General features: G+C 37.8%; 1 protein-coding gene across 8 annotated transcripts in view; it reads right to left on the reverse strand.

The window, feature by feature from the left end:
- si:ch211-200p22.4 (phosphatidylinositol-binding clathrin assembly protein) overlaps positions 1-12,508 on the reverse strand; it is a 54,643-nt gene that overhangs the window by 18,902 nt on the left and 23,233 nt on the right. For 4 of the 8 annotated variants that reach the window (XM_042727333.1, XM_042727338.1, XM_042727335.1 and 1 more), the window contains exons 3-9: positions 8,403-8,478; positions 8,218-8,320; positions 7,901-7,994; positions 6,914-7,025; positions 4,541-4,647; positions 2,171-2,212; positions 1,685-1,705 (exon numbers count right to left, since the gene is read on the reverse strand). In XM_042727333.1, the coding sequence (XP_042583267.1) occupies positions 1,685-1,705; positions 2,171-2,212; positions 4,541-4,647; positions 6,914-7,025; positions 7,901-7,994; positions 8,218-8,320; positions 8,403-8,478 (555 nt within the window). The remainder of the gene's footprint in view (positions 1-1,684; positions 1,706-2,170; positions 2,213-4,540; positions 4,648-6,913; positions 7,026-7,900; positions 7,995-8,217; positions 8,321-8,402; positions 8,479-12,508) is intronic. The other 4 variants (XM_042727334.1, XM_042727340.1, XM_042727336.1 and 1 more) reach the window with 3 other exon arrangements.

Below are 12,508 nucleotides of genomic sequence, written 5' to 3' on the forward strand. Positions count from 1 at the left end.
ATATTAATCAAACAAAAGCGAGAGGAAAATCTCACACTGCTCTTGACTAAAGAACTTTTGTAACTTAAATAAGAAGGAATTAAAAAAAAATATTTTATTATTATTTATTATTTTATTATCTATTATTTAAGTTACAAAAGTTCTTTAGTCAAGTTCTATAGTTTTTGGGCCACACTTTACATTTTAACCAAAATTGGCCGAATATCTATCTATCTATCTATCTATCTATCTATCTATATATATATATATATATATATATATATATATATATCTCTTTTTAAATCTGCACATTGGTAAATAGATAGATAGATAGATAGATAGATAGATAGATATTCGGCCAATTTTGGTTAAAATGTAAAGTTGTATTTGCACAGAAGAAGAATTAATTAGGAAAAAAAATGTAGTTCAAGAATTGTTTTGGAATTGGATCGGATCATGAAGTGCCTAAAGATTCCCACCCCCCAAACTTCCACAGAAGTGAGATTAAAAAGAAAGATGAAAGTGTAACAGTTTTAATTTGCTTCCTTCCTGTCTGATTTGATTTCCTTGGAGAAGACACGGCACGAACAGGCTTTTGATTAAATGACTACATTATAGATGTGCGTGCAGCTACGCAAAGGACAAAGTGAGGTTACATGAATACTTCATCACAATCCTACAAACGTAGGGCAGTTTTCTCATGTAAAGGAGAAACAGGGCATTGGGTAAATCATATAGCTCTCACAAGAGCTCCACCTTTTCCAACTTTGATGGTCAGGGGGTTTGCAAGCATGAAGCCATCATGCAACCCAGCCGGAGATTTGCTTTTATGCTGATCTGAGCTAACGATTTTGATCAAACTATAAAGAGACAACTTCACATCTGGTCTCAGATCAGCAGAAATAGCGATGTACAGCCATGCCTGCAAAGTGACAGAGAAAAGAAGGCAGTTTTGGGCCACATTCAATCAGTTTAGCCTGGTTTTAAAGGGATGAATCAGATGATGCATTCAGAAAGGAACTAGGGCTGGGAGATAGAGCTAAAATAATTACCTCAATATTTACTTTTTGATGATTTTTGATTTCAACACATAAAGTATGTTTTTGCTCTAAAATGGCTTTCAATTTAAGGAATAATTACTTTGACTAAACCAAGAATCAGACTCAAAATACAGTAAAATGTTAAAAATAAATAAACATGTTTTTAAGAATGTTTTTTATTAATTGAACAGATTGATATTTACATGATTATTACATGTTATATAATTAAATATAATATTGTATTTATATTATTTATTTGTAAATAAAACAAATAATTTTGCTTTCATTCCAGTACTACTATACGGAACAATACAACAATATATTATTAAATTATAATAATTACCCACATATTTTTTCATATAAACATTCTTCAGTTTTATCTTTGTGTACAATGAGACATTTAAGTTTTAATTGGTCTATGCCCCTGAATTAAATAGAAAACATTTTTTTAATTTTAAAAGATTTCTGCACTTACGGTATACTAAGTGCAAAACTGGAATACTGGCACAGGTATCTAATAAATTGGACGGTCAAATAAAAATGATGTTGGCTAATTTTCAATGAAAAATGATTGAATATGTTGTAAATATTTGATATATCACCCAGCACTAGTAGTAGCAGAGTTATGTCATATACAAGCAGTGCATATATAACCCACCACCTACAAGGTAAGATCCTCTAGTCGTCTGAAAAGAACAATAAACAATGTGTTACCGCAGGAGAATAAACTCATTTAATATAGTGTGTTAACCCCACTCTGTAATGTCAAAACTCAAACAAAGACATCAAATTTGAACTGTGCCTAGTGAAACTCCACAAAGTCATACTGAAACAGTGTGATCATCACTAAACACACATTTGAGAGGAAACTAAACAGAGAGAGGAGTGTTTGGTAACGTCTGTCAAGCCACAAGTCTTGAAGCGATTAATATTAAGTCTGACTTTTTAAACCAAAAAGGAGAGACAGAACGTCCAAAAAACAGTGAGCACGGTACAAAAACAGCACATAAGACAACCAGAAAGAAGGACGAGGACAGGTGGAACACAGAGAGAAACGAAGGAAGGAGAGAGCGGTGGTACAATGGACGACAGCAGCAGCGTAGTCAGGAAGTAGAGGAGAAACAGAAAGTGGAAATGAAATGTACACTGACCTGAGTGAGATCTGGGATGTCACCCTGATCAATCCCAACTTGCTGTGTCATAAACAAAACAAAACAAAAAAACGGTAAACAAACAAACAAACGAAGGGAGGGGGGAGGAATTTGAAAAAGAACAAACAAAGGATTATTACCTCATGCAGTGACTAAAAATGAAAGAAATAAAAATAACATAGATGTGGCATGCCGAGAGCCACAGAGGACCAGTGGGCACGAACACAGACATTGATAATGTTTCACATGGCTGACTGTGAGGTGTGGTTAACATTCAAAAACAATTTTTACAAATGATGACTTTTAAATGGTGGGGGTAAATAAAGAAAATTAGACAAGAATCTCACATGGTGATGGAAATTGTTCTCAGAGACTCATTGTCAAATCGAATCCCTGAGAAGAAGAGTCAGTCTGGACATAAAACCAGACAGTCTAACGCCTGGCTGGATGAACTGAGAGGGGAAGTGAGAGAAAGAAGGTGGCAGCACGGGAATTCATCAGTGTCAGAGAGAGAGGAGGGAGTGAGAGTCCTATTAGCACCAAACAGATCTACATTTGGGCCAGAAGGAGAGAGAGAGACTTTAAAGGTCTCGCGCCACGTGAATCCACAGTAGGAACAACAGCCATCAATGGCCACAGTACGGATAACAGGAGAGAAACAGCTCATTCCACACTGTATAAAGCAGTCTTAGTGGAGTATACTCTCTCTGCAGGGTTCCCACACTTTGGACCAATAACTTTACATGGATTTTCAGGAGCTTATCCAGTCATTCATGATTACTGAATTAAGATTGTTTTTAATCATTGTGGAGATTGCTGGGGGTTAATTTATATATGTACAGTACCGTTTAAAAATATGGGGTCAGTAAGATTTTTTTATTGTTTTTAAAAGATATTGTGAAAAATATTTCCAAATTATTATAACGGTTTTCTATTTTAATATATTTTGAAATGTATTTTATTTCTGTGATGGCAAAGATAAATTTTCAGCATCATTACTCCAGTCCTCAGTGTCACATGATCCTTCAGAAATCATTCTAATATGCTGATTTGATGCTCAGGAAATACTTTGTTTTATCAGTGTTGAAAGCAGTTGCACAGCTTAGTTTTTTTTTTTTTGTGAAAAACTGTTCAATTTATATATAGAAAGTAAAAAAAAAATAGCATTTATTTGACATCAAATAGATTTTTATAGCAATAATTTGAAGATAGAAATTTTTGGTACCGTTACAATAAATCTATTTACTGTCACTTTTGATAAATTGCATCTTTGCTGAATAAAAGTATTAATTCTTTCAAAAAATAAAAACTAAATCTTACTAACCCCAAACTTCTGAACGGTAGTGTATGTCAGGTAATAAGCAAGTTAATAAACTTAAACAGTTGTACTTTGAGTACAAATGTACCCGATGAGACCCTCAACCAACAGTCTGATGTTATGCTCATTTCAATTTTTTTTATCAATTGCAGTATTGTTAGGAGCTGTTACAGAGAAACCAAAACAGAGGTCAGTTCAACCTCGACTCAAACAAAGGGTGAAACTTAAGCCCCTTTCACACTGCACATTCGACCCGGAAAATTGCCGGAACATTGCCGGATCACATTCTGGTCAAACGCAAACACATCCCGGGTTGGGGACCTAGTAACATTGCCGGGTTCAGTCCCGGAACAAGCTTTGTGTGATCAAAAGCCAAAACCAATGCCACGTCGTAATGATGACGCATGTTATCGTTTGACTCTTTTACCTGGTGTTTTGAAGGCAGATCAACGTTCGCTACAAAAAAAAATATGTGCAAACTGTAATGAAGCAGAGATTAAGTAGTTCCTCACTTTCTGCGCTGAAGCTGAGATCGTCGCCAGCTTAAGGGAAAGTTAACGTGTCTAACATTTTCAACTCGTGCATTACACGTCACATCCTGATGTCACGTGTCTTTACGGGACGCGTGTGAACGCATGCACATACTCCGGGAAATCACTGGCAGTGTGAATGGGGCAAAATCTAGCGACCCGGGAACAATTGCCGGGACACATTACCTGTGTATTTTCCAGAATCGCAGTGTGAAAGGGGCTTTAGTGACATCTAAATGACTTTTGGCAGGACAGGCACATGTATGTGTATATGGACACATTTCATGGGGACTGTGCAATGCTTTGCAGTGCCAGAACACTAAATATATGGCATCCGTGCATGCATCAGTCTAGTGAATATGAATGACAGAGCATTGTAGGATGGAGAGAGAGAGAGAGAGAGAAATTGTGGGAGCGGAGGAATCCTTGAACAGCCTGTCTAATCTCAGACCTGTCGTATCAAAACACTGTGTGTGTGTGTGTGCATGTGTGTGTGTGTGTGTGGACACATTGCACTGGTACCTCAGCCACTTTAAGAAACTCTGACAGCTTGGTCATCCTGTACAGAAACTTCTTATAGATGTCCAGGGCATCTTTACACTGGTTTTTTTTCATATCAAAGTATTTCTCTGAAACAGGAGGACAAAAAAAGAGAGACGAGGGAGAGCAGAACGATTAGCAGAGCAACTCAAACAGATAAAGACTGCAATTACCCATCAGAGGACTGTCAAAATACTCTGGGCTGTCTGATAGAGACAGGGGCATATAAGAGCTAGCACTCTAATGCATTTTCAGACCATCAACCTAAACAGACGTGTTACAACATAAAAAAATAATAAAACAATAAAAATGATGGAAAAAATGAACTACTTAACAACTGAATAATTAGAGCTCAAACAGAGTAAAAAGCAGCAATAGCTGAAGAGGAATTAAAGCCTCGTTTCTGCTAGACTATTAAGGGAGTCACACATTGGATGCAAAGTGCAACGTCAGGTCAAACATAGGACAAAAGCACAAGTATCGCACACAGTGTTGTTCTGAAAGTGTCAACTGTTCTTGCGATACAAGGTCAAGACTTGCTCCGGTAATATTTGTTTGCTTGCTTATAATTTAGCTCCATGCCAGCAACCGTGGCTATATTCAGGGCAAGAAACAAGTAAAAAAAGCAAATAACACAAATACAAACAAATTGTATAAAATGTTAATCTTTCATAAATCTAAAACTAAATCTGGCCTCACTTCATTTAAATCTTTTTTTTAAAGGTGCTGTATGTAGGATTGACACCGAGTGGTTGAACTAGGTATTGCAGTCCCAAATTCAAAATATTGGAGAGGGTTTTTTTTTTTTTTACCCAGCCCCCTCCTCCTCAGACTTGAAGCACACGCAGGTTGCCAGATTGACAACACCAACAAGCGCACTTAACAAGCGCACTTGATGATGAATGAAATTACATAAGCTGTGTTTTTTGCCAGCTGGCAACCCGTGGTGCCGAAATACAATTGGGTAAACCGGCAGTGGGCGGGTTTCACAAACCAAAACAAAGACCAACATTCCTTCCCGAACGCACATTTTCAAAAGAAAATAACTGACTGTAGCATTGTTCCTCAGATAAACAAATATGTTAACTTAGCATGTTTCTTAAATATCTGCAAACATATTATGGTATTTTTATGCTTTAGTAAAGTCAAAAACTTACATACAGCACTTTTAAGAATCAACCAAAAAAGAAACAAGCTAAAGTTAAAACACACTTCAAAACATTGTAGTCTAGAGAGACCTATTCAACAGCGGTTATAGATAATATGGTACCACCAATTTTCAAAATATACACAATGTTTTCTACCAAGAGCAGGATTGATTTAAAGGGGTGGTTCACTGTTTTTTTTTTTCTCCAGGCTTGATTGTTTATGGGGTGCAATCTAATGTGATTTTTTCACATAATTTACTTTTATTCCTCACCGTTCTGTCCCTTCTCTGAGAAACGCGCTGATCATTTCCTGCTTTTATGAAACCCCTCCCTCAGAAATAGGCGACGGGTTCTGATTGGTTTGCTAGTCCAGTGTGTTGTGATTGGCTAAGCATGTGCTCCTGTTGTATTGTAAACAACGGCGTTGTTAATACCTCTTATCAGTTTGAGCCTGAATGAGAAGCAGAGGATATTACTGAAGAGGATCATGCAGAACCTGTGCAAGCACGGCTTTTAAAGGTAGGCCTATGTTTTCTTGTATGTTGTTGTCTCATACTTTTAGATATGCTGTTATTTGTAAATGCTACTGCTTGTGTTAAGAAGTTAAGAACCGAGGCTTTAAAACATTGATTTTGAAACTTGTGAATCCATTAAAATCATTAGAAGACTTGCGATTCATATATGAACAGATTTTTTTTTGCACCTCTAGTTTTCTCTTCCTCTTCTCTAAAGCAGCGCAGTATGGCCTCGCCCCCTTTGCTGCCTTTTTATTAAGGGGAGGGTTTATCTGGGTTTGCTACATCACAAACCCAGGAAGTAACTTGTTGTAGTTCCTACCAGCCGTTTCTGTAGGCATTAAACTTCCAGAATTTTAAAAGACCGATATCTCAGTTTGCATTTAACTTTCAGTTTCCTAACTTTGCAGATATTGTTTATGTTCAAACAGAAACATTACACACTAACGTTAAAAAAGTAAAATCGCAATCAACCACCCCTTTAATAACATGTATTTGGTGTACACAGACGCAGTTCAATTTGGATGAAATTATCTCATACTAGTAATTAATATGTAAAGCGTACAGAAAGACCTGAGCTCCTGTGGTTCAACTGCACTGTTCTTTGCTCAGAAAGCAGTAAGACGTAACCCCTAAAGCAGAGTGTGAGAGTAGGACGCTCTCCAGAGTGAAAGGGAGTGGATTACTCTTACCCAGCAGGTTGATAACGCCCTCATTATAGGCAGCAAACAGACGGATGGAGTCTTTGAAGAGCAGCATGAAGGCAGCGTTGATCACTCCGTTAGTCAGCTCATTAGGGTTAGCCTACGGACAGACCCACACATCCACAGGAGAGAGTACACATCATACCAAATATCTTGCACTGACTCAACATCAATGTTGTTCTGTTAAAATAGGGTTTTCCAACGTGGGGCTTCAGGGTCGCTTGATTTTAAGGAAACTGATTATAACTTCAATCAAATCAATCCAAGCTGAGTGGAAATTACTAAGACTAAGGGACTTGTAATACTGTAAATGTTCTTGCATTTCATCATCCACATTTCAATTGTTTTCATACCGACTGCCATTTAAAAGCTTGGGGTCAGTAAGATTTTCTTTGAAAGAAATTAAAACTTTTATTTAGCAAGATGCATTAAATTGGTCAAAAATAACAGTAAAGATATTTATAATGTGACAAAAGATTCAGATCTCACATAAATTTTAACTTTCTATCATGAAAAAAACTAAATGATCATGGTTGCCACAAAAATATTAAGCAGCACAACTGTTTGCAACATTGATAATAATAAGAAATGTTACTTGAACACCACGTTAAATGTTAAAATGATTTGTGAAGTATCATGTGATGCTGAAAGACCGAAGTAATTAACTGCTAAAAATGCATATAAATAAAGAAAACAGCTGTTTTATATATAAATCAATTCCCAACATTACTGTTTTTACTGCATTTTTGATCAACTAAATGCAGTGAAGAGTACTTTTAAAAACATTAATCAAATCTTACCGACCACAAACTTTCATTACATAGATTTTTTTAAATAGGAGATTATGAAGCATGTAACCAGTAAAAAAAAAAAATTGAGAGAAGAGAAAACCAATTCTATAAAAATAAAGAAATAAATTCTGATTTGAATCATTGGGAAGTTTTAAAGCATACATACATGTTATCCATCACAAACCTGGAAATCCAGCAGCGCGTCCAGCTGGTTTTGAATGATAGGCAACGTTTTGATCAGCTTCTCTGTGTTCATGGTGCGCATGACTCCATCAACACTGCACCACAAACAGATAAACAAACAATCAGAACTCGCCACTTACTCGAAATCTTAATTAGCGGTTTAAAAAAATCAGCTACTTAATCAGCTTTTAAAAGCAACTTAATTATCAGAGTAATCAGCTAGTCTGATTAGATTGAGTCCTGCTGAGACGATGTGTTTGAACACAATCTTGACTCTAGGCAGACAATATTACAGAGGCAGAACTGAGGTATACCCACCCTCTCTTCATCTTGGTGAAGTCCACAGCCACCAGCCTATAGGAAAGGGCTTTCTCATTGAGATATCTGCTGTACCGCCTGATGAACGTGGACATGTCATAGCCTGAGAGAAAGGTTGAGGGCTTTATCATCAGTGTTCATACAATGCTTTAGAGACAGGAAAGGTGTTCATGTTTCTGACATACCTTGCAATGCACCTTTATCAAGGAAATTGTTCAGATTGAAGAGCGTGTTTCTTGAGGCCAGATACTGCATGAAACGCTGTGGGTACAGAGAAGAGATAATCAAAATATGGTCTTATACAAGATGTGATTCTGCAGCTCTTAATCTGTCAGAATGCGAGAGCGGCTTCATCCCTGATGTGCGGAAACTCCTCGCTGCTAAATTTGCAGTACACTGTGTGAGACCTAGACCCGTGTACAAGACCAGACTCCTGTGAGCTTTCTTAGAGCTGGCAAGTACATCTGCTGCAGCTCCCCTCTTCCATCCAGCCCCGTCCCATCAGCTCACACAGCTGTGGGTTGAGGAAAAGAGCAAAGAGAATCACAAGGCGATCTGGGGGCTGTTGTGAACGGGCTTGATGGGAATTTTTGGAACTACTACTACTAGCATGCATTCTGACCTCATTCATGTATGGGTGGTGGACATGACGAACAAAAAGTAAAACAGACTCTCAAACATTCGCTTTACCTTTACACAGAGCTCACCACCAATCAATGTTTTGTGATCTGATCACAAAAATCATATTCTGAGATTAAAAAATGAAACATAAGTGATCTCATTTAGTCACTATATCGCGCACACAAAGGTCTGCCCCCTCAAACAACCACAGGGTTTAAAAACGAGATGTAACTGAAGCAGAGACATATTTACTTTAGTACTGTGATGCACGTTCGAGTAGAACAATTTCACCAAAAAACAAAAAAGAGGAGGAGGATGGGGGGCTTGGTTATATCTTTCGATTGTTGATGGGATTGAGGAAGATCTCAATGTTAGCTTGCAACCGACTGAAAGAAAAGGACAGGATTTAAACTTACTAAATAATCGGAGAAGTCTATATACATCAAATCTCTGTGAGGTGGGCTCTGCTGACGTTGAAGTCATGAAAACTCATATATGAGACTTACTTTTGTAAAAAATCTCTGTTTGTGTACCACAGAACACAAGAACGTAAGTAACTGGGACGGCACATCTGGGACATCGTGAGGGTGAGTAAATGATGAGAAAATGTTCATTTTTGGGTGGAGTACCCCTTTAATTACAAGCGCAAACAGCCTGTGCCTATTTGCAACACACTATAGGCTGGTACGACAACAAACGATTAGTGAGTAAATCCGAATAGAACAAATTGTTTTTCCTAGAAACTGTATTTGTCAATGTCATTTACAAGACACTACAAAGTTATCAGTGCCACACTGAGTCTAAACCAGAATGCATCAAGTGTAACCTTGATCTTATTTGTTAAATCCATAAACCAGAGAAAAAGAGTCAGCAGGAAACAGTTTTTACGTACTGGGATGGAGCCTTAGGCTTGTTTCACCCCAGGGGAGAACCAGCATGAGGACCTGGTGACAGGCTCTGCAGTCAGGCAAAATCTGCTTGGCACAGAGGAATAAAATAGTCCCTGCAGGGGCCATTTTCAGCCTGTGGCAAAAAGGTCGAGAGTCACTGAAATCACAGTTTCCTAAAATGCATCTGAAGGAATGGGAGGCTTAAAAAAAATGCCACATTCCTAGAACTCTACTTAAGTTTGTCGGATCAAGAGTGGCGATCCACCGAACAGTAGGCTGACAGTTTGGTGTGTATATAGAGGGAAAGAGGCCACACCCCCCTTGAAAGATCAATGATCTCAAAGGAGCTCATGGTGCCTGGGGTGGCCCTGGTCATGTGATTGAGGCTTTGTGCTAGGTTCCTCATTCTCTTTTAGAATTTTTGCAGCCAAATGGCAAAAATTCAGCTGCATTTTAACAATATAGAAAAAAATGACAAATGGTGTGGATAGTGTGGATAGAAAGTATCAGCAAGCTTAAAAAAACTAAGAATTTAACAGTCAATTACTGCCATCAGCCATAGTTTTTATCAGCAGAAAAAGAACAGAAATGAAAAATATTTTGGAATAGTATTTTTATTGTAAAATTATTTCCATATTCTCTGCAAAGCTTTTTTGGGACAATATTTTTTTGCAGTTCTACAGAAAGAAATTAACATTTGGAAATATTTATCTATAAGTTATGAATTTGTACAGTACAGATAATAAATTAAAAATGTAATTTTGCTAACAAAATGTCACAAAATCACACTTTTTCCTTACACAGTATAAATTAATCTTTATAAACAAAATTATACAGTGTGGATGTATAAATATTTTAGGAAGGGGATTCCTTTTAAAATTTCAAAGCTTCTTGGCATCAAAAAAAAAATTCTGCTCTTCCAGTGTGTTCCCAATCATTCTCACAGAAAACTACTGAGATACTTCTGCTTTGCACCAGTGCCTCAAATACCGGTCTGAAATCCTTAGGGATTTTCAGACGAGAAGCAGAGTGAGGCGTACCATATTCAGACCATGACAAAAATCCCCAGGATGGCAGCTGTGCAAAGCATGAGCTAGTTCTCTCTGGCACCGTGGCTTAACCTCAGAGAGAAACCTTGTGGAAAATGCATTGCCGAGCCAGTGTGTACCAAACTGCAGAGGATATTGCTCCATTCCTGAACGTAGATCAATATAGATTACTAATTCAGTGGCGTCTGCAAATCCACATTCTCCTGCCTGCTTCTCTGCGTGAAAGCCATGAAAGAATCTCAATGCCTTTTTTTACGTAGCTGAGGTTATTCAAAATTGATGTCAGGATGACAAATATAGATTGATAGGCCAGGAAGGGTCTCTGCTTAGCAAATAATTAATGTGAGAACAAACCTCAAGTACTGTGAGAGTGAAGCTTCATTTATTATTAAGGCAGGAGGCTCTTTGGCAGGGAGCTTTTTTTCCCAAAGAGAGCAGCTTCTATTAACACAGCAGCTCAGGCTGAGGGAAGATATCAGCAATATGGAAACAGGGATTGCTCGTGTTTTAGGCACTGATTTTGTTGGTGCAGTCAGGAACTGATCCAGAAGCAGCGCTGGAACTGCTATGTGAAATCTGTATGTGTGCGTGTTGGTGAGCTAACCCTGCAGGGAACATGTGCAAATAGGCTGCATGATGATGCCCTGATAATGTGCCGGCTGCTGGTCTTCGCTCTCTCGATCCATACATGTTCTGAGGTTTCTATGGATACAGCCTGAGCAATTACCGCGGTTAGAAAAAAAAATAAAGGCTTAAAGAAAAAACGGCGAGCACAAAAAGATGATGACAGGGTGCGAAAGGAGGTGCATTGTTGGATAGCGATTATTTTCAAACACAAAACCCATTCTGTTTGTGAAGCAGAGAGCTGGAATCAAATCTGATTCAGAGCTAAACTGACTGTACCAGAACGCAAAACAGAAATGCGTGACCAAATAAAAAAAAAAAAAACTTCATGCACCATACAAACTGATGTAGTGCTATGTTTAACGCTCACAAAATCTCACCATCAAAAAAAAAGAAATGCAATGCAAATAAATAAAATGACCCTGCCGCACACCAGTGTGGACAACAGCTTATAGCAGTGAAAAAGTATCATGGATAACTGTGAGTAGGAGCCCTATGTCGCTGCCACTTTGTATACTACCACAAAAAAAGGAAAGAAGTCAATGGTCCAATCCAACAAGGTGAGTCACCAATTCCCACATGTAGTTTATCTGTACTCCCTACTTATGAATTACTGATTACCGAGCAGCAGCTGTTTGTTTTCTGCCCAGATTTGCCATTCCTGCCTGCAGGGTAAAGAAGGAAAAGTCATCAGGGGAGTGAGAGAATGTTTCATAAAGGTAATAATTACCTTACCTAGCGCACATCACTCACAAACAGCATCCATTATGCAAACAGATCCCACACAGGAGAGACCTGAACTCAGAGTCAGCACATGGCCAGAATGTTAAGCAGCCCATTTCACAGCTATGTCAGAAAAGCCTTCAAACTCAACCTGAAATGGCGTTTGTTTTTTCCTGTGCAGTTTGAGACGCTTTACAAATTTTACAGGATGCTCAAACAAATGTTTGTATGTATGAATTTGTATGATAAAATCTAGTCATTTTTCATGTCACTTACAGATCGTCTGAAAAACAGAAGCAATTATGCTCTTATGCTCAATTATGTTCTTTGAAATTATGAATTATGAACTCCATGGATTATACATTACACATTCTGCTCTTATAA

This window comes from Cyprinus carpio, chromosome B7, assembly GCF_018340385.1.
Source record: "Cyprinus carpio isolate SPL01 chromosome B7, ASM1834038v1, whole genome shotgun sequence".
In the NCBI taxonomy this organism is placed as follows: Eukaryota; Metazoa; Chordata; class Actinopteri; order Cypriniformes; family Cyprinidae; genus Cyprinus; species Cyprinus carpio.